Source organism: Phodopus roborovskii, unplaced genomic scaffold, assembly GCF_943737965.1.
Source record: "Phodopus roborovskii unplaced genomic scaffold, PHOROB, whole genome shotgun sequence".
Classification (NCBI taxonomy): Eukaryota; Metazoa; Chordata; class Mammalia; order Rodentia; family Cricetidae; genus Phodopus; species Phodopus roborovskii.
In genome coordinates, this window is record NW_026126511.1 from 55,921,788 (window position 1) to 55,946,945 (window position 25,158).

At 38.1% G+C, this 25,158-nt stretch overlaps 1 protein-coding gene across 1 annotated transcript in view; it reads right to left on the reverse strand.

Annotated features, from left to right (window-relative positions):
- Zmym2 (zinc finger MYM-type containing 2) overlaps positions 1–25,158 on the reverse strand; it is an 80,794-nt gene that overhangs the window by 54,127 nt on the left and 1,509 nt on the right. Inside the window, 1 exon segment of the mRNA XM_051195622.1 lies at positions 7,096–7,952. Within this exon segment, the coding sequence (XP_051051579.1) occupies positions 7,096–7,942 (847 nt within the window). The 5' untranslated portion in view covers positions 7,943–7,952.

The following is a 25,158-nucleotide window of genomic DNA, read 5'->3' on the forward strand; positions in this document are numbered from 1 at the left end:
CAGTTAAGAACCCTGCTCTTACAGAGGACTAGAGCTCAGGTCCCAGTACCCACATGGTGGCTAGGTGGCTAACAACCACCAGTTCTAGGGAATCTGCCATATTCTGGTCTTAATGGCATAAGGCATGCATTGTGGTACACATACAAATATGTAGGCAAAATTCACTCATGTTAAATAAAAATAAAAGAAAAATTCCTTTACGTAGTAAATTTTGAGGGCAGCCAGGGCTATGTGAAACCCTGGGTGATAGGTGATTTGAATGAGCAATGTCCCTCATGCATTTAAAGACTTGGTTCCTAACTAGTGTGACGGTTTAGGGAAATTATGAGATGTAGGATGTGCAGTCTCCTGAAGTAAATAAATCACTGGGGGCAGGTCTTTAGAGTTCACAGGCTCATCCCACTTCCTGTTCCTGCCACCATGCCTTCCCCATCATTACAGACAGCTTCCCCTCTGGAATTATAAGTCAAAATAAACTCTTCTTTAAGATGATTGTGCTCGTGGTATTTTATCCCAGAGCAACAACATACTATCTTCAAAATCAAAACTTTAAACTGAGTTTGGTGGTGCATGCCTGACCATTCCACCACACAGGAGAGACTTAAGACAGATGGACCCATTTTAACAGATTAAAAGTAGGCTATACAAGATCTCAACTAGTTTGAGAATACATATGAACACACAGACAGACTGTCTCAAAATACACACACATATAAAGAGTGAACAGTACATTCTGAAACTGTTTTCTTGATAACATCAAGGTAACTGATCAATTTTAATAAATGGGTAAAAATACTATATATATATATATATATATATATATATATATATATATATATATATATATATGGCAGAACACATTGCTAGGTGGTTAAGGGTACTTTCTGCTTTCAGATGAACCAGCACCCATATCAAGAAACGCACAACAACATGTAGCTAGCACCAGTTCATAGGATCATAAACTCTCTTCTGACCTCCTCAGGCATTCCCACATCTACACAGACACACATACACAAATACAAATCTTTAACAAAGCCAAAAATCACTGGGCGGTGATGGTGCATGTCTGTCAGATCTCTTGAGTCCAAGGCCAGCCTGGTCTGCAGAGTAAAATCCAGGACAGCCAGGACTACATAGAGAAACCTTGTCTCAAAAAAATAAATAAATAAACAAATAAATAAGGGCAAAATTCATAAGCATATTATACTTAAAAAAGAGGATTTTAAAGAAAGGTATTGTGGCACACATCTTTAATCCAAGTTCTAGAAGGCAGAGCAAGGTAGGCATATTAAGAGTTCCAGGCTATCCTGCAATGCAGACTTGAAATCCTGTCTCCAAAAAAACAACAAAAATTGTTTTGTTTTTAATACAAATACTGATCACTAAGATTTTCAATGTCATAGGATCATCTTTTGATCACATACTTTGTAAACAAGAGCATTTATTCTGTACTTACTTCAGGAAAACAGAGCTTTTAAGATTTTATTTGGCTTCATGACTGTAGAAATAATGTATGCCTTTCTTTACATATCAGCTCTAACATTTCCCCTAATTCAGGTTTTCACTTCCTCCATTATTTAAAAATATTTTAGGAATAGGCAAGAATGGTAATCATTTAAGTCCTCAGTTTTATATAAACATATAAAGGATAACAGTTACATTTTTCCAAATAACACCAGTAGAATAATTGGTATAAATAGCAAACTTTTTATAACACTCTTTTGAGTCAAGGTGGTCTCAACTCTCTATGTACCTGAGACTGGCAATGAATTACTGATGCCTATCTTTAGTTTCTCAAATGCTATGAATACAGATTAGCACCACAATACTTTATTACAAATGAAAACAGCCCCAAAATGCAAGAGCTAATTAGAAATCACATCAGTTTGATTATATTGTATAGGTTTGTTTAACAACTTGAAGAAGTCAGCTCTCTCATTCTGGGAATCAGCTCTCCTCTGCCACCACATGAATTCCAGGGATGGCTTGATTGCATGAGTTATCTTGCCAGCCTCTAAATTTTTCTTAAGTTGGTAGTACACAAATAGTACATAATTTTATGGCCCATCAATATTCCTAAGTGTAACAAGATACATGCACAGATTTTGAGAGTAACTAAATTTAAAAACTAGAACTAAGTAGAGACAAGAACTGATACAAATACACTTGACTTGGACAAGCTTTAAGAATTACTGTGGGGGCTCAATGATGGCTCAGCTCTTCTACGACTGTAGTTCAGTTCCCAGCACCCATGTCAAGTAATTCACAACTCCTTATAACTTTAGCTACAAAAGAACTGATGCCTCCTCTAGCCTCTACAGGCACTTGCATACGCACATGCATGTAACAAACAGGCACAAAAGACATAAATAAAAATAAACCTTTTAAGAAAAAGTTAGGTATTTAAAGGAATGGTGTAGAAATTCCAAAACCATACCTACTACTCTATGAATTACAGATACTATTAATTAATTCACTCTTATTTTGAGACAGGGTTGCTCTTTGTAGCCCTACTAAAGTAATTAATTCTTCTTAATGGTGATAATAAATGTTATTTTTGCTTCTTCAAACTAATATTGTTAACATAGTTATAATGATTAGAAAAACTGCTACTCTGAAACAGGTGGTGGTGGCGCACATATTTAATCCCAGCACTAGGGATATAGAGGCAGACGGATCTGTGAGTTCAAGACCAGCCTGATCTACAGAGCAAGTTCCAGAACAGCCAGGGCTGTTACACAAAGAAACTCTGACTTTAGGGTGGGGAAAAAGAATAATATACTAACAGATACCCGGTGGGAGTATAAACTTAAAAAGTGTTCTGGCAAGCCATAAGTCAAAGTCATAAGTCAAAAAAGCTCAGTCTGGGGGTATGGCTTAGTAGAGTCTGTATAGCAGATCCCTAACACTGCAAAACCTAAACATGAAGAAGTGAGAAGACTCAGAAGGAAAGGCACTTGTCAACAAGCCCTAGGTCCAACAAGGCAGAAGGAAAGAAAACCTGACTCCTACATGGTTTTGATTGTGTCCTGGCTAGTTTTGTGTTAACCTGACAAACAAGCTCAAGTTATTTGAGAAGAGAGACTTGAGTGAGAAAATGCCTTCATAAGATCTGCCTATAGGCAAGTGTTATTATTAACTGTTACGGTAGGGCCTAAGCCCATTCTAGGAGTGGTGCCATTCTTGGACAGGTAGGTGGTCCTGGGGTACTGTAGGAGTGCAAGTTGACCAAGTCAGGAGAGAGTAAGCCAATAACCAACAGTAGTATAGCATGGCCTCTGCATCAGCTCCTGCCTCCACATTCCAGTCTTAAGTTCTGTTCTTACTTCTTCTATTCCTGTGATCAGGACTCTAGGCTGAAATAAACCCTTTCACCCTCTTCATGCTTTTGGTCTTGGTGTTTTATCACAGCAATATAACAGTAATTAAGACAGCATGCGTGCAAATACACATAGATGTATGTATATATAGAGAGAGAGAGACAAAGAGTGTGTTTAAGTTTTCTTTTTTTCTTTTTGAAGGCTTTTCCTAACATGTACCTACCATAAAGGAGAAAATAGAAAAATGAGCATGGTGGTAGCATACCCCTGTAATCCCTAAACACAAAAATTTTAAAAGCAAAAATAATTAGAAGATCAAGATCATCCTTAGTTACATACTGAACCCAAGTATAAACTATATAAAAAAAATCTACCTCCAAAAAGAAATAGATCTGGGTAAAGAACTCTCCACATAAGAATAAAGACCCAAGTTTCATCACCTAAAATACACACACACACACACACACACACACAACCACACAACACACACACACCAACCCAGGTACAGTTAAGTACACATGTAATCCCAGTACTAGAGAGGCAGACAGGAGGACCCCCAAAGCTCATTGGCCAACTAGCCTAGTCAAATTCATATGTTTCAGGTTCACTTAGAAACCTTGACTCAAAAATAAGAGAGTAGTTGGGGAACAACAGGTTCAACAGTGACCACTGGCCTCTAAATGAATGTGTACACAGACACTGGTGGTCTCATTAAGAAGGTGCCCATCCCCCATTGTACATTCATATGTTTGAGTACTTGGTCACCAGGAGGTGGCACTATTTGAGAAGGATTAGGAGGTGTGACTTGTTGGAGTAGATGTGGTCTTCTTGGAGTAAGTACATCACTGGGGGAGGACTTTGAGGCTTCATAAGTCCACACAAAGCCCAATGTCTCTTATTTGTCTGTCTGTCCCCTCTCTCTCCCTGTGGATCAGAATGTAGCTCTCAGCTACTGTTCCAGGGCCATGTGTGCCACCATGATGATAATGGACCAACCCTTTACAAACCATACAATTATAAATTCTTTCTTAGATGAGTTGCTTTGGTCATGGTCTCTTCACAGCAACAGAATAGTGAAAAACACAACTCATATAAATACACACATAACAATACTCATATGCATGCACCTCCTTCATGTATGCATGTATTTACACATTATGCACGAATGCATAATGTATGGGAAAAGGTATTGAAACAAATCTCTAAATTGAGTAATAAGAAACATCTCTTTTAGCAAGGTAGTGGTGGCATACAACCCTTAATCAATCACAGCAGTTGGGGTCTATTATAACTTACTGACCACCCACAAAGGGTATCTCTGTGTAACCCTGATTGTCCTGGAACTTGCTCTGTACACCAGAGTGGCCTCAAACTCAGAAATCTGCCTTGCCTCTGACTGACAAGTATTGGGATTGAAGGCATACAGCACTACAACCAGCTCCATTTTTTTCCCCAAACTAAAAAGTATGGTGATAACCATGTCCTAACTTCACCTCTAGAAATATATGCTAAGAAAATAACCAGAAATAAGAACAAAATATGGTAAATAGAAAAACACAAAAGTAGAAATGGACACGAATCCCCATTAGTCCTGAACACACATAAATAGAGCTAGGTGCCATGGTGCACCCCAGCAGACTCAGGAGGCTGAAACAGGAAGATCACCATGAGTTCAAAGATAGAAAGTGGGACCTGCCCCGTCTCAACTACTCCCCACAAACCATACAGAAAATGTTCATGTTGTGAGAAGCATAACATTAAATGGGAAAAACAAACAACATAAGGGTTGGAGAAGTGGCTTGGTGGTTAAGAACACTTGTTCTTGCCTTGGTTAAATCTTTAGCTTGCCGCCTAGTTGGGCACTAGGCACACATTTGATGCACAGACATACATGCAGGCAAAACACTCATAGACACAAAATAATAAACCTAACAATAATATTAAAAAAATAAAATAGTATACAGAGTTGTTTCAACTAGGCTAATTATTTAAAAAAGGATTTAAAGATAACTACAAAGAGCACTTAACAATGATCACATCCATTAGTATAGGGGACTCTGTCCCTCATTCTTAAATGTCCCTTATGGATTTTCCAAACATTCTTTACTAATCAGATACTAATGCTTAAGTAAGTAAACAAAAGATAACAGGCTAGAGAAATGGTTTACACATTAAGAGTAAATGGCTGCACTTCCAGAGGACCCAAGATTCCCAGCACCCACATGGGCGCTCACAACCATCTATAAAAATGGCCTCCTTGAGTTCATGGTGTGGATACATACACGCAGGCAAATACTCATACACATTAAATAAGTTTAAAAAATAAATAACTGGCATATAAATCAAAGAGCATTGCCTATCATCTTCATTTTAGTAACTCGAATTTATCCTCCACAATTCCTAGGGTGTTAAGGTTGCTAATAAGACTAAATAATGAAGTGGAGATAGACACAGAGAGGAAGTGAGATAGGAAGAGGCATATCTATGTGCAGAGATGAGATGAACATGGAGAGGAATATAAACAGTTGTTGTTGTGAAAAGGCCAGTTTTATGTGTTGGCTGGTTTGGAGAGTTTTTAGAGATAGTGTCTCACTGTAGCCCTAAGATGCCCTCAAATGTGCTATTTGGCAAAAGGTGGCTTTGAATTCCTAATCTTTCTGTCTTCTCTCAAGTGCTGGAATACAAGTATGTGCCACTATACCTAGCTATGGACACAGTTATTATAACCTCTGTATTTTAATATTTTTCAAAGAACAAAGCAGCTCAGAGAAAGTGACATCCAATAATCAAGAACCATACCAACTTTCAAAAATAAATGAAGTGCTTATTGAAAACACTGAGTGGGGGGAACACTAGGTGGTGGCACACACCTTTGATCCCAGTGCTTGGGAGGCAGAGGCCAGTGGATCTCTGTAAGTTTAAGGCCAGCCTGGTCTACAAGGTGAGTTCCAGGACAGGCTTCAAAGCTATATCAAGAAACCCTGTCAGAGGGAGGGAGAGGAGGGAGGGGGGGAGGGGGGGGAGAGGAGGGAGGGAGGGGGGAGGGAGGGAAGGAAGGAAGGAAGGAGGTAGCTGATCAAAACCAAACACAAGGCATGTGTGCTATCACATGCCTTTAATCCCAGTACTTTGGCGACAGAGACAAGCAGATCTCTGTGAGTCCAAGGTCAGCCTGGTTTATATAACAAGTTCCAAACCAGTCAAGGCTACATGGTGAGAACCCTGGCTCAAAAGAACAAAGATGTAACAAGCAAATAAACCACAAGCAAGCACCTTAAAGTCATTGAGTTGAATATAGTAAATGCGTGCATGTCAATCATCTCTCAAAATAGTTTAAAAATAAAAAACACTTTCTTCAAAGATAGGAAATAAAAGGATACCTTAGTCAATTCTTTAATAAACATATGAAAATTATGCAGAAAAAGAAGAGACTATAAGTGCTATTTATTATGTAATGTTTTTAAGGATATAATTAATCGTTTTCTTCTAATTTACACATTCAAACAATACATATTAGCAAAAACAATAACTAGATGCTATATTTACACATTATTTTTAACTTATTAAACATAAAATCACACTGCTATTAATATTCTACTTCACAAATACTACACATTGTTTTACAACTCATTAAAATTTTGAACTTTAATGTCAACAAAATTAAAACCTTTTCTATTAGATATTAAACAAGGCAGCCCCTCTTATTACAATGAAAAAGAAATTGGACAAAATTAATATTAAATTCTCTTACATGAAGTAGATTACTACTACTTACCAGGATTATGATGAGGTGCTGACTCTCCATTCTGAAATACATCTCCTGGAACATTCATCCTACCAGGATTAAAAGGTCCTACTCCAGACTTGGTCTGTGAAGTTAAAGATGGGGTGTATGTTTGTACATTAACACCAAAGTTACTTGACTGAAGTCCATTAGAGACATCTCCCAAGTTGGTATTATGGAGTGATGTTACATGAGTAATCATTAAGTTCATGTCTCTCCCATCAGTATTTTCTATCTGGCCATCATTCACAGAGCTTACACCTGTTTCTAAGGTTGTAACATTAGCAATCTGAATTTCAGAGTCTGGTTCTGTGGTAATACCACTATTACCCATTCCTGTGTTTACCTTACTTCTTGAAAAAGTAGAAGGAGAGAAATCTACATCATTTGTTCTATTTTTAGTTTCAGAAGGTCTCCTTTCAATAAAATTTGAGGAATTCTTCTCTTGTCCTTGATTTGTTTCCATGTCCTCTTCATCATCAATGACAATTGTCTCACTTACACTGCCCTTCTGAGAAGCCAACTCTTTTGATGAAGGAAGGATTTTGGGATCATTTCCTTGTAGTTCTTCATTTTTTGAAGATGTAAATGTTATGGTTCTTTGATCAGCAACCAAAGGAACAGAAGATGGAGGAGGTTGTACAGGTTCAATAAAAACAACATCATCATCATCTTCCATTGATGAATTCTGAAACTTACTAGACCTAGACACTAAAGGATTCGATGGACCACTAAATGAATTCCCTACGTTTGTGAGACTAGTTGCCATGGCTGTACTTCCTAATAAAACAGGAGTTGGATCAGTCAATTCTAATGTTCCCACTGAACTTGTGTCCATACCAAAGAACCTGTTTAGGAAAATAAAATATAAATGTGAGTATGTAATATTATTTTTAAAGATACATCCATTTATTTTCTGTTATAAGACTCCTGGTAATATATTCTGTGGTCAAGCATTTTATAGTTTACATATCCATATAGCTACATGCAGAGGAACAATCAACACAGCCAATTCTCAGTAATCATATGTACAACACTCCCATTACCACCTTCTTTCTGGAGTATTTACTCCGTAAATGTTAAGTGTCAATAGAAAATCCAAAACAAACACGATACTATAAAGGGATGAACATCGGGTTTGTCAACTTTTTTTTTTTTTTTTTAAGGATTCTTTCACTAAATCTAGAACTCACTGAATTTTTGCTATTTGGACATTCAGAAATCTTTTATAAACAAATTTCTCACAACCATCCAATTTAAGAAGGTTAACAGGTCCTAGCACCTCCAAAGCAAGTGTGGCACTGCTGACACCTTGATCTGATCCAGTGAAATGATTCCAGATTTCTGGCCCCCAAAGCTATCAGGATAAATTTCTGTTGTTTTAAGCTACCAAGTTTATTGTAGTTTGTTGCAGCAGCCCCAAGAAACCCAAATAATCCATTTCTCTATTCAGTTATTCCCCAAACAACATTTAATCAAGGTATAATTGGTATCCTATTATAATGATTAAGAATTTGCAGGCCAGACATGACACAGGCCTTTAATTCCAAGCAAAGGCACGTAAGAGTTCCAGACCAACCCGCTTTTACATAGGGTTCCAGGTGACCTAGAACTACAAAATAAAACCATATCTTTATATATAAAGGAAGGCCAAGGGATGGTACATGACTTTAATCTCAGCACTCAGGAGGCAGAGGCAGAGAATCTCTGAGTTTAAGGCCAGCCTGGTCAACAGAAGTTCCAGGACAGCCATAGTTACACAGAGAAACACTGTAAACCACCTCTACCCCCAAAAAAGAAAAGAATTGTAGCTTAGGGATTGGAGAGGTAGCTCAGCAATTTATTGGCTGTTTTTCCAGAGGATGTAGGTTCAATTCCCAGCACCCACATAGTGGTTCACAACCATCTGTAACTCCAGTTCCAGAAAATCAGATGGTTTCTTTTGGTCTCCATAGACAACAGGCCACATACATGATACAGACCCACATATAAAAAAATTTTTTGTTTGTTTTGTTTGTTTTTTCGAGTCAGGATTTCTCTGTATGACAGCCCTGGCTCACTTTGTACACCAGTGCTGGGATTAAAGGCATCTACCACTATGCCCATCAAAAATAACAAAGTTTATACCTCTCTCTCTCTCTCTCTCTCAAAAAAAAAACTGTAACTTAGAGAGGCTAATTTGTCCAAGCACATAGTATGAATATACAAGCTTCTAAACTCAAGAGTCCATGGCCTTCCAATTGCTCTGCTACATTCAACTATTTCTGTTCATTTGTTGTTGCTTTTAGAAAAGGATCTCACTCTATAACCCAAATTCATGGCAATACTCCTGACTCAGCCTCAAGTATTGGGTTAATAGGCACAAGCCACCACATCCAGCTCCAATTAAAATTCTCTGAATACCTAACATAATGTCTATGCTGAAGCCAAAGAGAAGGCAGAGCTTAAAAAAATACTAGGACAAAGTTCTTGAGCATATGTTTTGAGATCTTAAGAGATGAAGAAGACATCAGTGGACCAAGCAGAGTGGGGAAGAATAGAAAGCATATACTATAAGTAGACATGACAGGAGAAAATGAAGTGATTTATAGATGGCAATTTTATTTTCAGGAGACAATAGCTATACAGGTATTTTTGGTCTGTGTGTGTATGCACATTCATGAGTGTACACATATATAGGCATGCATACAATGTGTGCAGAGGCCAGAAGTCAACATGCATTTATTCCTCAATGGGTCTTATGGTAGTTTGAATGTAATTGGCCCTCATAAGTTCTTAAGGAGTGGCACTATAAAGATATGTGGCTTTGTTGAAGGAATTGTGTCACTTGTAGAGGCAGGCTTTGAGGTATCATCTATGCTCAAGCCACACCCAGTGGCTGAGTTTTCTTCTGCTGCCAGCCAATCAAGGTATAGAACTCTCAGCTCCAGCACCATGTCTTGCCATGATAATGGACTAAACCTCTGAGAATATAAACCACCCCAATTAAATGTTTTTCCTTTGTAAGAGTTGCCATGTTCAGGCTGGAGAGATGCCTCAGCTGTTAAAGGCTAGGTTCACAATCAAAAATATAACAGTTGCTATGTTCATAGTGTCTCTTCACAGCAATAGAAACCCTAAGACAGCTCTTTACTTTTTTTTTTTTTTTTTTTTTGGACAGGGTTTCTCTGTGGCTTTGGAGGCTGTCCTGGAACTTGTAGACCAGGCTGGTCTCGAACTCACCTGCCTTTGTCTCCCAAATGCTGGGATTAAAGGTATGCACCACCCGGCTTCTTTACATTATTTTTTTTACTAAAATATATTTTTTTATTTATGTGTATGTGTACTGAGTGCATGCCACATGTGTGTAGATACCCACAGGGGCCAAGAGAGGGCATCAGATTCCCTGGAGATGGAGTTACAGGCAGTTGTAAGCTGCTCAAAGTGGATGCTAGGAACAAACTCAAATCCTCTGAAGAACAAGCACTCTTAATCACTGAGTCATCTAACACTTTCAACCTTAATTTTTAAGACAGAATCTCTTGCTTAACCTGGAGCTCACCAATTTGACTAGAATGAGTGGCTAGCGAGTTTCAGACATTCTGCTATGTCTACCTCTCCACTGCTAGGATGACAGGCATGTATCACCACACACAGCTTCTTATGGGTGTTTGAACTCAGGTCCTGATTATTTTCTCATCTGAGCCATCAGCCCAGGCCCTGGTTGTGTTAAATCTTAAAAGCCTGGCTTAAAACCATAAAGTACAAAGAGTTACTAGGATAAAGGACATAAGTGACGGGTAGAGAATGTGTTCACTGTTTATCACATTCTTATTTTGGATCACATAATTTTCATTTTTTAAGGTAATTGGGAGAAGGCGCTTGGCTTTTATGTTTTAAATAGGGCCTTGCTTTGCAGTACAAGCTTATCTTGAATTTATGGAAATCCTCCTGCCTTTTCCTCCCATGGGCTAGGATTACAGATGTAAACTATCATGTCTGGTTGTAAATTTAAAATGTTTAAAGCAGAAAGAGGTATAAAGATGTAGCCCAGTTGGTAGACTGTTTGCCTAGCATGCACAAAATCCTGAGTTCAAATCCCTAGCATGACATAAACAGGGGCAGTAGCACCCACTTGTAATTCCAGAACCTATAATGAGAAGGCAGAAGAGCCATTATTAAACAAAGGCTGTTTTTGGCTTTGGCATTCAAGCCTCAGTTATCAGCACATGACTAAGAAAGGAATGAGAAAGTGGAAACCTCCTCTACCTGATGCCTAGCAGTAAGCTCTTCTTTTTGGGAACTGAGGTATTCCTTTGGAAGTGAGCAGCACAACTGGGAAAGCATTTGCAGATGCTAAAGCCATTCTGAAAGACTGAGAGATCATGACAGTGCAGCAGAATCTCTGGGCGGATCATAGCTCTCAACAACTGACAAAGAATGAAGGAGTATCAACAAGTCTATGAGCTTAAAGAATCAGTAAGAGAACTGAGCTTGGTTGGGCCCACCCATATCTTTAACACCAGCATGCTGGAAAGAGAAGTAGACAAATTTCTGTGAGTCTGAGACCAGCCTGGTCTATGAGGAAAGTTCTAGGATACCCAGGACTACATAATGAAACCTAGTCTAAAAACAAACAAAAACCAAAGCACAACACAAAACAGTAACAAAGCTACAAGAAATCGGTCATGGTCTATATTAGTTATGGGAATCCTACAAGAAAACAATTTCATGAGACTTTAATAAGCAATTTTGAGAACAACTATCTAGAGGGCTAATGGCTAGTCAGAGATAGTCTGAGTACAATAATGAAGATAAAACAGAAGACCCTTGAAGAATTATAAACACGACCAGATGACTGAAATGGCACCAGTTAAAATAAAGAACAGCAGTTTGTAAGGAACAGAAACAATATTCCACCTTGAAAAAGAAATCAAAAGCTTTAGAAAATCTTTCAAATACATCATTTTTTAAACCTTAAGAAGGATGACACTTGTATCAGGTTATGGTGGCACACATCTTTAATCCCAGCACTCCAGAGGCAGAGGTAGGTGGATCTCTGAGCTGGAGGCCAACTTAGCCTATAGAGCTACTTCCAGTACAGCTAGAGCTACACAGAGAAACTCTCTCTTGAAAAACCAAACAAAAAAGAAAAGAGAGACATAGCAATAGAAAAATGTACAGTTGATGATCAGAAACTATTCCAAAACATAGTTGGAAATTTATAACTGAGTAACTGTTAATTGCAAGAAATCTAAAGTTTACAGCGACAGCTCAACACAACAAGAGTGTTCAGCAGTGCTAATAGATTTACAGTGGTAATACAGTGGCTATACCCAGAGAAACCTGATCATTCCCACTAAATGAGAATAAATAAAATCAACCCAGGGCTTTAGTAATGGAAGATCTTCATTCTAAACTTTATTTTACCTCTTTGGTGTCAGAATAAGTAAAGCTATGTTACCATGAGATTTTTGTGACTACCCGTCTATTTTCCCATTAATTTAAATCCCTTGTTAAAAGACAATCCAGGTGGGCTAGAGAGATGACTCAGAAATTAAGAATAGCTGCTCTTTAGAGGTTCTACGCTCAATTCCCAGCAAGCAACTACATGGTGGCTCACATCCATCTGTAATACCTGGTACCCTCTTCTGGCATGCAAGCACGCATGCAGGCAGAACACTGCATACATAATAAAGTCATTAAAAGAAAAAAGACAATTCAGGTTTAAAGGATAAAAGTATTCTATTACTGTATGTACTATAAGCAGGAGGGCTTGAGGACAGCTTGGGCTACAAGAAACTTTGTGTAGTAAAATAGTAATAACAAAACCTCTTATATCAATAAAGAGTGACCAAACAGCAACCAAAAAAAAAAAAATGTGAAAAAGCGGTGGTGGCACATGCCTTTAATCCCAGCACTCAGGAGGCAAAGGCAGGTGAATCTCTGTGAGTCTGGTCTACAGAGCTAGTTCCAGGACAGGCTCCAAGGCAATACAGAGAAACCCTGTCTCAAAAATACCACATACATACATACATACATACATACATACATACATACATACATAAATATATTTTTTAAAGGGGAAAAAATAAAGTGGAGGAAAATTAAGACCAAATTCATAAAAGGAAATAATAAAAAAATACTATACAAATAAATAACATATATATATGATATGTATATATCATATATATACACAGCAAAGAATTGGAGAAGAGAGAATAAAGCTCCAAATTACTAAAAATGGGGATGTAACTATTAACTTACAGAAATAGAATTTTTAAAGACTACCATGAGCAATTAATTTCATTATATGCCAAACTGGAAAATTAAGATGAAATGAAAAATATCCTTAAAATTCACACAAAGAATATGAAATCTGAGCAGACCTAAATTAGGCAAAGTGATTAAGCCAGTAAGTCAGTAATCAGAAACATCTCAGCAAAAATTAAAATTAGGATAGGTAACTTTAGTTATGAATTCTGTAACACTTCAAAATGACCAACAACCATTCTTAAAACTCTCCCAAAAATAATGAAAAGGGGAACATTTCCAAACTCCCTTTTTAAATCCAGAATTACCTGAATATATTATTCTGGCAAACACTTCACAGGCAATTTATAGTAATCTTCACAAAGACAAATCCATGCTGGACCTAGTAGCAGAGGCCTTTAACATCAACTCTAAGAGGTAGAGAAAAAAGGATCTCAGTGAATTGGAGACCAGTATTAGTTGTCTATTAAACTCAAGAACAGCCAAGACTAGAGAGACCCTGTCTCACATAAAAAAACAACAAAGACAGATCCAAAAGTCCGTAACAGAGAAGTAACTAGATGAATGGATAAAGAATATCTGATACAGAGAATATATTCCTGCATGAAGTATGGGATTCTGCTATTTATAGGAAAATGAATGAACTAGAGGAAATCATGTTAAATAAAATAATCATAGCTGGTCATATGCCTTCTTTCATACATGAAAACAAAAATAAAATGATAACCTGAAGAAAAAAAACTCACAAAACTAGTCCGTTACTTAAACCGTGAACAATAAATTAATAAATCTCAAAAATAATCAAGACCTAAATAGAAGCCAACTAAAACTTTTGGAAACAAGAGAAACTTCATGCCACTGGATTGTCATTCACTTTTTGGATGACATCAAAAACACAGAGAAGAAAACAACATATTAAATTGCTCAAGATTTGCAGTATTTGTGCAAAGAATTATAAGGAAATGAAGACAATGCAGAGGGAAATACCTCCAAATCAAAGATCAACATGGAAATAATGTAGGTAGGTAAGTGGAAATTTGAACACCATACTTAAGTAAAACACTCTGCCAAAAGACACACAAACAACCAATAACCAAATCAAAAGATGGTCCAACATTATCAGTCACTAGGCAAATGCACATGAAACCAAGAGATCTCAATTTGATGGCATGTTATTTGTAATCTCAGCTCTGCAAATTGAGCAGGTTTCAGGCCAGCCTGAGCTACACAAGACAGCCAGGGCTACATCGAGAAATCCTGCTCAAAATTTTTTAAAAAATTTCAAAGTATGAAGAAACCTCAACAATTTTTTAACAGTTGTATTATGCATGTGTGCACGGGAGTGTGCATATATATGGGTGTGTGTGTCTATGGATATGTGTGCACATAGAAGCATACAGTGTGTACAATATAGTGGTCAAAGAAATCAGTTCCCTCCTTTCAACATGCAGGTCTTAATGTTAAGTACATTTACCTGCTGAGCCACCTTACTGCCCAAGCCCCTCTAAGCATTTTTTTTTTTTCATTGAATTACTATGTGATCCAGCAATTGTACCACTGGATATATGTCCAAAGACATGAAGGTAGAAATGTAAAGCTACATTTGTACATCTATGTTCATAGTAGTATTAGTCCCAAATGCCAAGATACAAATGTCTACCAAGGAATAAACAAAATATAATATATCTACAAAATGGGAAAATATTGAAGCTGTAGTACAGAAGCACCAGAACTAGAGTATCTTAAAAAAAAAAAAAAAGACAAACTGCCTATGATCTCACTTGACCCACCTATAATGGTCAGATTAATCTAAACGAAAGTTAAATGGTTGCTACAAGAGATCGATATGTGGAACTAATGTTAGTTCTGATTTTACAAGAGCAAAAGAAAGTTTCTGAAGAGCTACTGCTAACATTTCCTTCCTCCCCGATCCCACCAACCACCATCACTTTCCAGCATTGCTTTTGTTTTGGGGGAGAGGTCATCTCACACCTTTGCCTCCCAAGTGTTAGATTTACATGTTTGGTTGTTGTTGTTTTGTTTCGTTTTTTTTTTTTAAGATTTGTTTTTGTGAGGATTGTTTGGGATTTTTGCTGTTGTTGTTTTGTGTTTTGGGTTTTTGTTTTTTCATGACAGGGTTTCTCTGTGTGGCCCTGGCTGTCCTGGAACTCTCAAGACAAAGCTGACCTCCAACTAACAGAGATCCATCTGCCTCTGCCTGGTACTGGGACCAAAGGCATGAGCTGCGGCCACCGCTGCCACCACCACCCAGCAGTATAAGTTTTGTTTGAGCTGTACTCTTAAGCCAAATATAGTGAGTGACATATACCTTTAATTTCAATGCACCGGTATGTAGCAAGTTCCAGACTTGGGAGAACTACACAGTGAGATGGCAAAACATAGGGCTAGGATACATGCAGCTCAGTGATAAAATGCTTAATCAGCATTCCATTAGACCCTGGGTTCTCTCCAGCAGGAGGGCTATTTTTGTTGTTGTAATTGTTGTTTGTTTTTTGATTGCTTTGGAACTAGCTCTATAGATCCACCTGTCTCTGCCTCCTGAATGCTGAGATTGAAGGCATGAGCCACCAACACCAGGGTCAGTAGAAGGGTTACTATGTGGATTTTTTATAAGAATTAAAAATGTTAAAGGAAAGGGGAACATGTCTATAATCCGAGCATTTGGGAAGTAGAGGTAGCCTTAGTTACACAGCAAGCTATACAAGTTACAAGCCTAAGCTACACAAGACCCAGTCCAAAAAAAAAAAAAAATTATCAACTTTAGTAAGAAAGATAATATTCTTTTGCTGATGCCCACAGGGGTGAAATATTTTTTAATCTTATGTGTATGGGTATTTTGTCTCCAAGTATATTTGTACGCAATGTGCGTGACTGGTGTCCCCAGAGTCCAGAAGAGGGTGTAGGATCGACCAGAATAGGCGTTACAGATGGTTGTGAGCCTCCATGTGGGAGCTGGGAAATCAAACCTGATGCTCTTAATCACTGAACTATCATCTCTCTAGCCTGTCAATGTTTTTTTTTTTTTTTAAAGTAAAGTAACCAGTACAAACAAGAATACCCTGAAACTAAAGATTTTCGCATGCCAATTAATTGTAAAATATTATAGCATGGTGGAAAAGAGTCTGACAGCTTTCTGTCAAACATCCCCCAACAGTACTAGACAAGCAAAGAATCAAATGGAAAATACAAAAACAATCATAGGAACATTTTCATAAGAACCAAAAAGTAGAAACAATGTTTACATTTATGTCCACCACCAAATTTTTAAGTAAACAAAAATGTTGTTTTATAATATTTAGAATAGTACTCAGCATTGAAAATGAGTTAATCTTTTATAAATACAACACAGAACTCTGAAAATATTTTTGCTAAACAAAAGACACACACCCACACACACAAAAAAAAAATACTATATGATTTCAATGATGAAGTACTTACTCTAGGGAAATTTGACTGAAGATGTTGTTTACTAGTAGGGTACCTACCTACCTGCCTAACAGGCATGAGGCCCTAAACTTGATTTTTGCCACAGCAAAAACAAAAGGTAACTTTGTTTTGCTTATATTTTCTTAAGAAAGGGTATTAATTGTTGCCCAGATTAGCCTAGAATTCACATGTAGTCCAAGCTGACTTCAAACATTGGTGATTCTCTTACCTTAGCCTTCTAAGTACTGGGATTAGAGGTGTGAGCCAGCACATTAAATCAACACAAGAGGGTGGCTCAGTAGAGATGACATAAGTTCAATAACCAGTATTCATATCAGGTTGCTCAAAACCACCTCTAACAGCTCCAGGCTGATGAGATTTCTCTGGCCTTTGAAGGCATTGTGTACATACAAACATAAACATACATACACACGGACACAAACATACATACACACAACACATAATTAAAAATAATAAAACAGAAGCTTGAGATGGCTTAGTGAGTTACGATCTTCCTTTATCTTGCAGAAGATCTAGCTTCAATTCCCAGTACCTACATTGTGGTAATTATCAGTAACTCCAGTTCCAGAGGATCCAATGACCTCTTCTGGCTTCCAAGGGAACCAGCCACACTTATACACATAAATATAAATAAACCTTAAAATTTTTTAATTAATAGTATCTTTTTAAATATCACAGGAATTTTTTTTTTAATAGAGTTTCTATGCAAAAGCCCTAGCTGTCCTGGAATTCACTTTGTAGACCAGGCTAGCCTTGAACTCACAGAGATCCACCTGGCTCTGCCTCCCAAATGCTGGAATTAAAGGCATGCACCACAACCACCCACTGTCACAGGAATTTTTTTTTTTTTTTTTTTTGGAGGGAGGTTTCAAGACAGTTTCTCTGTGGCTTTGGAAGCTGTCCTGGAACTAGCTCTTGTAGACCAGGCTAGCCTCAAACTCACAGAGATCCTCCTGTCTCCCAAGTGCTGGGAGCCACCACCTCCTGGCTGTCACAGGAATTTTTAAGGGAAAACCTGGAGGATAACTAATTACATGGTGGGGGAGGGAGGCAGAGTGACCAATGAAGTAATTTGAATGAAACTGGCCTCCCCATAAACTCATAGGGAGTGGCACTATTAGGAGGTGTGGCTTTGTTGGAGTGAGTATGGCCTTGTTAGAGTAAATTTGTCACTGGGGACAGGCCTTGAGGCTTTCTATGCTCAGGATACCACCCAGTGTCTCAGTCAATTTCCTACTGCCTGTAAAATATAGGACCCTCAGCTATTACTCCAGCACATCTGCCACCATGCTCTCAATGATAATACATTGAACCTCTGAAACTGTAAGCAAGCCACACCAATTAAAATTTTCATTATAGGAATTGTGGAAGTCATGGGGGGGAAAGATACACTGAAGTTTCTCCAATACTTCCATTAAAAAATCAGTAAAGATTTCCCTGAGCAAGATATCCTGATTCAGCTTAACTCTGATACCATCTATCTACAGACAACATCATATGGCATAGGTTGAGAACTCATGTACCTTCCATTTCAGATTGCAAGTGATAGCTTTGTTTGAGCTTGTGTTTCTGATTAATCAGCTCTAAAACTGGGAGCTCAAGATCCTCTAGTTAGGCCCAAACTTCGCTAAAGCGTGTCCATAAAATTCAATTTGGAATTTACATTTAACTGTTTATATAAATGACATTTTAAAGTCTATAGAAGAAGAGATCAAAAGAACCCAAGAGTCAAAAAGCCCATGCCCCATCTAGGGTGCAATCCTACAGGGCTCTCTAAAAGTTCATCTAACCAAAAGTTCTCTTTCCTTTTAGGTTTTCAAAGAAGTTTGTGAACACTGATGATAAAGTTAACTATCAACTCTTTCCCTTCCTGAGAGGTAACAGTTTGAAACTGAAAAATCCCAACCTTCTTATAGTTCAGTCTTTCCAATTACCAACCCCTTGCCCCGCCTACATTCTAAAACCAAAGGACTCTAAACATCTAAAAACCTTGTTGGCATAAACATCATTCTGGCGATTCATAAATTTCAGAAGTAGTACACCAGGAAAGAGACCAAAAGTATATTTCAATTAAAAATGAACATAAACTATTGAAAATAGCTACCAAGGGGAGCTGGAGAGATGACTCAGGAGCTATAACACTAGGCTACTCTTCCAGAGGATCCAGATTCTATTCCCAGAACCCACACTGTTACATACCACATCTGTAATCCTCCAGCTCCAAAGAATCAGACACTTTCTTCTGGTCTCTATTGATACCAGATATACACAAGACACTCAATACATACTTGAAGGCAAAACACCCATACACATTAAAAAAAAAAAATTACTGAGGTGGTAATGCACGACTTTAATCCCAGCACTCAGGAGGCAAAGGAACACAGATCTCTGTGAGTTCAAGGCCAGCCTGGTCTACAAAGTGAGTTCCAGGACAGCCAGGCCCTTTACCTGCTGTTGGGGGAAAGGGGTCAGTAGCTACCAAGGAAAGAAAACAAAACATTTAGGAATCATTTGTATTAAATAAATACAAATACAGACTCTAATGAGCATCCATCTTAATATTATACTAACAAAGTTATATTTTTGGTAAGATTTTTTTATTTATGTATGTTGTATAAGGGTCAAAGTATGGCTTAGTGTGTGGTTCTTTAAAAGAGCAAGAAGTGCTCTTAACCACTGAGTCATCTCTCCAGGCCCTTTACAATGCCTTTTTGTTTTTATTTTTATTTACTTTTGACCCAAGATCTCACTATGTAGCCTTGGCTAGCAGAAACTCAGGTAGAACAGTCTGGCCTTGAATTCACAGAGCCCCACCTGCCTCTGCCTCAAGAGTTCTGGAATTAAAGGTCTATGTCGCCACACCCAAAATTGATACCTTTTCTAAGTATCTCACACACTAAATTTTAAGCACAATATCTATAGGAAGCAACTACCGCCACACCCAAAATAACAGTGAAAGACTGCCTCAAAAACTACTGTGGAAGCCAGGCAGTAGTGGCACACGCCTTTTGTCCCAGCTCTTAGGAGGCAGAGGCAGGTGGATGTCTGAGTTCAAGACCAGCCTGGTCTATACAGTGAGCTCTAAGACAGCCATGGCTACAAAGAAACCTTATCTCAAAAACCTGGAGAGGAAAAAAGAAAACCTATGGTGGAGGACAATTGGGAAAGATACCCAACATCAACCTTTGAACTCCATACGTACACACATGTATGTATACACTATCAAACGTACATGTACATACAAACAACTTATAGCCATGAAGAAAAGCTTATTCTTGGCCAAAGAAAGAAATTATTATTTCTAATTGGCAATGGACTTACAACAGAGACAATAATGATATCCTTCAACTGTCAATGTGACATAGCCCAGAGTAAACTCAGGGAGTTGCAGTTGAGACTGCTCAAATCAGATTAGCCTATGCCCTGTCTGGGGAACAATACTACAGGTGAATGATATGGGAGGGCCCAGCACAATGTGGGCAACAACACACCATGTCTATGGCAGGCAGACCTGGGCTTAAAGGTTTATCTAATTATTTTTTTATCAATAAAAACTTGGGAGTCAGATATTGGGGTAAGAACCTGAATGATCAGAAAAGTGGCCAGTGATCTCTGGCTCCTCGATATCTCTCTCTCTCTCTCTCTCTCTCTCTCTCTCTCTCTCTCTCTCTCTGTGTGTGTGTGTGTGTGTGTGTGTGTGTGTGTGTGTGTCTGTCTGTCTGTCTGTCTGTCTCCCTCACTCTTATTCCTTGATCCAAAAAGGGAAATACCCTCTCTAAGCCCCACCCTACTACTTCCTGTGTCTTTCTGTCCTCAGTCCTCCAAAATCTCTATGGTTAATTTGGTCCACTAGTAGCTATCTCCACCCTCTGATTCAAAGCAAATTTTATTGGCAATCTTGGGAATGACTGAATGTGGTCAAAATATCACACAACATGGGCCGTTTAATAAAACTAAATAAACCTGGTATGGCAGCCTATGCCTTTAATCCCAGCACTGGGGAAGCAGAGGCATCTTGCTCTCTGAGTTACAGGCTAGCCTGGTCTACAAAGTGAATTCCAGGACAAGCTCCAAAGGTACACAGAGAAACCCTGTCTCAAAAAACCAAATAAGAAGACAAGAGAAGAAAAGATAAGACAGAGAGAGAGAACAATGCAGCAAGCAAAAGAGAGAGAAAGAGAGAGAGAGACAGAGAGACAGAGAGAGACAGAGAAAGAGAACAATGCAGCAAGCAGAATTCCTCTACATTCCTGCTTTCAGGTTCCTGTCTCGAGTTCCTGTCCTCCTGAATTCCCTCAGTGATGGACTACGTGGCCTAGAAATGTAAAACAAAGCCTTTCTATACCTAATTTTTTTTTAATCTGTGCTTTATCACAGTAACAGAGAAGCAAATTAGGGCACTATATCTCAAAAAAAAAAATAATGAAAAAAAATCACAAATCATACCATGTGATTAAGTGTAATACTACCTCACTTAATCACACTATGTGATTGTGATACTACCGTGTGATACTACCTCACTGTCTAAGTCAAAAGGGATTTTTAATGGGTAACAAAAATTTTATTCTACAGTTTAACAAAAGTGCTATTATTACTTAAACTTCATTTGTAAATTTATGTTTTTAAACAAAATAAAAGGTGTGTTATAATTCACCCTTTGAGATGATCAACTACCTTTTTTATTTGTTTGTTTGGTTTTGGTTTTTCGAGATTAAAGTTTCTTTGTGCAACAGCCATGGCTAGCTGTCCTGGATCTCGATCTGCAGACCAGGCTGGCCTCAAAATCACAGAGATCCGCCTGCCTCTGCCTCCCAAGTGCTGGGATTAAAGGTATGTGCCACCGCACAAGGCTTCTTCACAACTGAATTCACTGTAATGTTATCAACTATGTTTTTACCACAAATTTACCATCAGTGAAGATGCTATTGCTACTGTTATAATTAAAATAAATAAATAAATAACTATTAAGACAGTTGTTTTAAAACTAAGATAGAATAGGCTAAGGTTGTAGCTCACTGGTAGAGCTCTTGCCTAGCATGAGAACTTAGGTTATTCCCCTCTTACTGGCCAAAAAAGATGGGACTACTACAGATATAAATTTCCAACTCCAACCATGTAAAACAATTTCCTGGATGGTATACAAAAAATAATAAACTTCAATTGTTGCTCTAAACCTCATACTTAAAACATCATTTATATAACAGCGTTTTTTTCTCTATAGCAACTTTATGAATTATTATGTATCGTGATCTGCACAGCTTTTAGGTTTGAGTATGGTCAATTCTAAAATCCTTGTTGTATACTCTTAGTAATAGAAGAAAATTAATGAACTAAAATTAAAATTTACTAAGCATTGAGTCTGTTTCCTAATGACAGATATTCCAGAGAAAGACAGACATACACACACCCCATTACCACTGTAATAGCTCACACATATAAGCATATAATGTTCGCACTCAGTCAGACTGGATAATAGTCTGAATTTTCCTTACAGTTCTTAAAGACACACAGAAGTAAATATGCCTAAGATCTCTTGTAAGAAGTCCCTTGAACACAATAAACTACATGTTAATGGTATCAATGAAATGGGGACACATATCAATGCATAAAGAGACAAAATTAAAACTGCCACAACTTTTGACAACAAAGAATTTCAGCATTTCATACCTAATTTTTTTTTTTTCCTTTTGGTTTTTCAAGACAGGGTTTCTCTGTGAAATAGCCCTGGCTGTCCTGGAACTTACTCAGTAGACGAAGCTGACCTCAAACTCACAGAGATCCACCTGCCTCTGCCTCCTGAGTACAGGGATTAAAGGTGAACGACAACATGCCCTGGCTCCCTATTTTTTCTATAACAGTAATACCAGAGCAACCTATTACAGGCAAAGATGCACTCTGTCACAAAGCACTGTTTGTATGCTTCTGTACCTCAAACAAGCAAAACAGAGTAAAAGCTTACAAAATGAATCCAGTTATACAAATCTATGGTCTGGCAAGCTCATATCTATGCAAGCTGGAAATGTCAGCTTCTATGAAATACCAAAGTGATTGATAAAAAACTGACTAATCAAATGAGGGACACAAACAGGCCATGTCAGGTGATGTACACCTGTAACCCTAGCACTAAGACTAAGTGGAGAGAATTGCTGCAAATTCTAGGCCGGTATGAGCAAGACTGTCTCAAAAAGTTAATTAATTAATAATGATAATAATAATAATAATAAACCTAAGAAAATAATAATAATAAACCTAAGAAAAAGGGGCCGGGGAAGATGAATCAATCTTTCATGAGAATATGATAAATATCATCCATTTGAAAGGTCCTGTAATGTAGTATCCAAACAACTTAATTCCTAAAAAGAGCTTTACAGTCATTAGAAGTTTATATTCAAGCCAAGCATAGTATCAAACACCTGTAATCCCAGCACTTGGTCTGCTGAGAAGGCGATGAATCTGAGTTCAGGGCCAGTGTGGTCTACACAGTGAATGCTAGGACTATATAGTAAAATGTCTCAAATAATAGTAACAGTAATAATAATAATAAAGTTCTGATACAAGCAGCTTTGTTTCTGATGAGGTAGTAAAAAAATATTTAAATGAAGTAGGCCATGGTGGCACATGCCGATAATACCACCAACTAGGAAAGAGAGGCAGAAAGAACAACCCAAAGACATCCTGTGCTACACAGTGAATTCAAGGCCAGCCTGGGCCATACTCATAATTAAAATTAAATAAATACATAAGTGTAAGTTAAGTGTGGGTGTGCCCCTGACCTCTTTATCTTTTCCAAGACAGGTTTCTCTGCACAGCCCTGGTTGTCCTGGAATCCACTCTATAGACCATAACTGGCCCCAAACTCAGAGATCTGCCTGTCTCTGCCTTCTGAGTGCTGGGATTAAAGGCATTTGTTACTAATGCCTGGCATTCTCTTATTTCTATTCCTGGAATTCTCTTATTTTTTTAAAAAGAATTCATTCAACAGACTCAAGCATTTGTTTCTCCTTCCAAACAGGAAAAGATCACTTTAACTCAGTTTCAGATTTGAGATGTCATGAGTATAATAAATACAGTTGCTGATGTTGGGCTCCATCACACTGCTTCAGTTCAAACCTTGCTTTACTAAATATTCCCTATCTTTCTATACCCATTTACTTCTCTGTAAATTAGGAATGAAAACAATATTTCAAAAGGGAAAAATATTAGCTATGCCATCAAATTCTCCTGTGTATTAAATTGATACACGTTTAAAAAGGCTAAACACTGGTTGGAGAGATGGCTCAGCAGTTAAAGGAAAGCACTTGCTCTTGCAGTGGATCCAGTCTCCAGCACTCACACAGTGGCTTACAACCATCTCTGGTTCCACAGGATCCAATACCCTCTTTTGACATGCTTCGACACCAGATACATGTGCTGCACACATATTTTTATGCAAGCAAAACACCCATACACATAAAAAAGACCAAAAGAAACCATAAGCACCAATATTTGTAACACATCTTTAAAAGTCTACAGATTATGGCAGGCAGTGGTGTTGCACACCTTTAATCCCAACACTCAGGAGGCAAAGGCAGGCAGATCTCTCTGAGTTCGAACCAGCCTGGTCTACAGAGCTAGTTCCAGGACAGTGAAGGCTACAAAGAGGAAACCCTGTCTCCAAAAAAAAAAAAAAAAAAAAAAAAAAACAAACCTGACCAGAAAGTGTAGAAATTACAAACAAGCTGTACTGGGCTCAAGAAAGATGTGTGGACTAGAGATGTAGCTCAGCTGGTAGAGTGCTTGCTTTGGTGCAGGAAGCACTTGGTTTGATTCCCAGCACCACATAACCCTGGCAAGAGGGCACATACCTATAATTCCAGCACTTAAGAAGCTGAGGCAGAGGGACCAAGTTCAAAATCATCTCATAGGCTATACAACCAAAGTTCAAGGTCGACCTGGGATACATTAGACCCTGTCTCAAAACAAGTGACAGGGCTGGCAAAACCTGAGTAGGTAGAGGTTCTTGCTGCACAAGCCTAACAAACCTGAGCTGGTTCCATGGAACCCAGTAAGCTCAAAGAGTAGAACCAATTCCAAAACCTGTCCTGACCTTCACACTGGTGCTGTGGAATGTGCACCCACACAAACACATCAAGTACTCACACACAATAAAAAGTTTTAGCAATTAAAAAAAGAATGACTTCATGGAAGGCTGGTCAACACTGGAGATGAAAGACTAAATGGAAGACTACACAACTCTGAGCAGCATCTACTTGGAGAGGTAGAACAGTAGACGCTAAAGGAACAGATATTGTGTCCTTTCTTAACCAAAGATAAGATGTAAAAAACCATTCACAG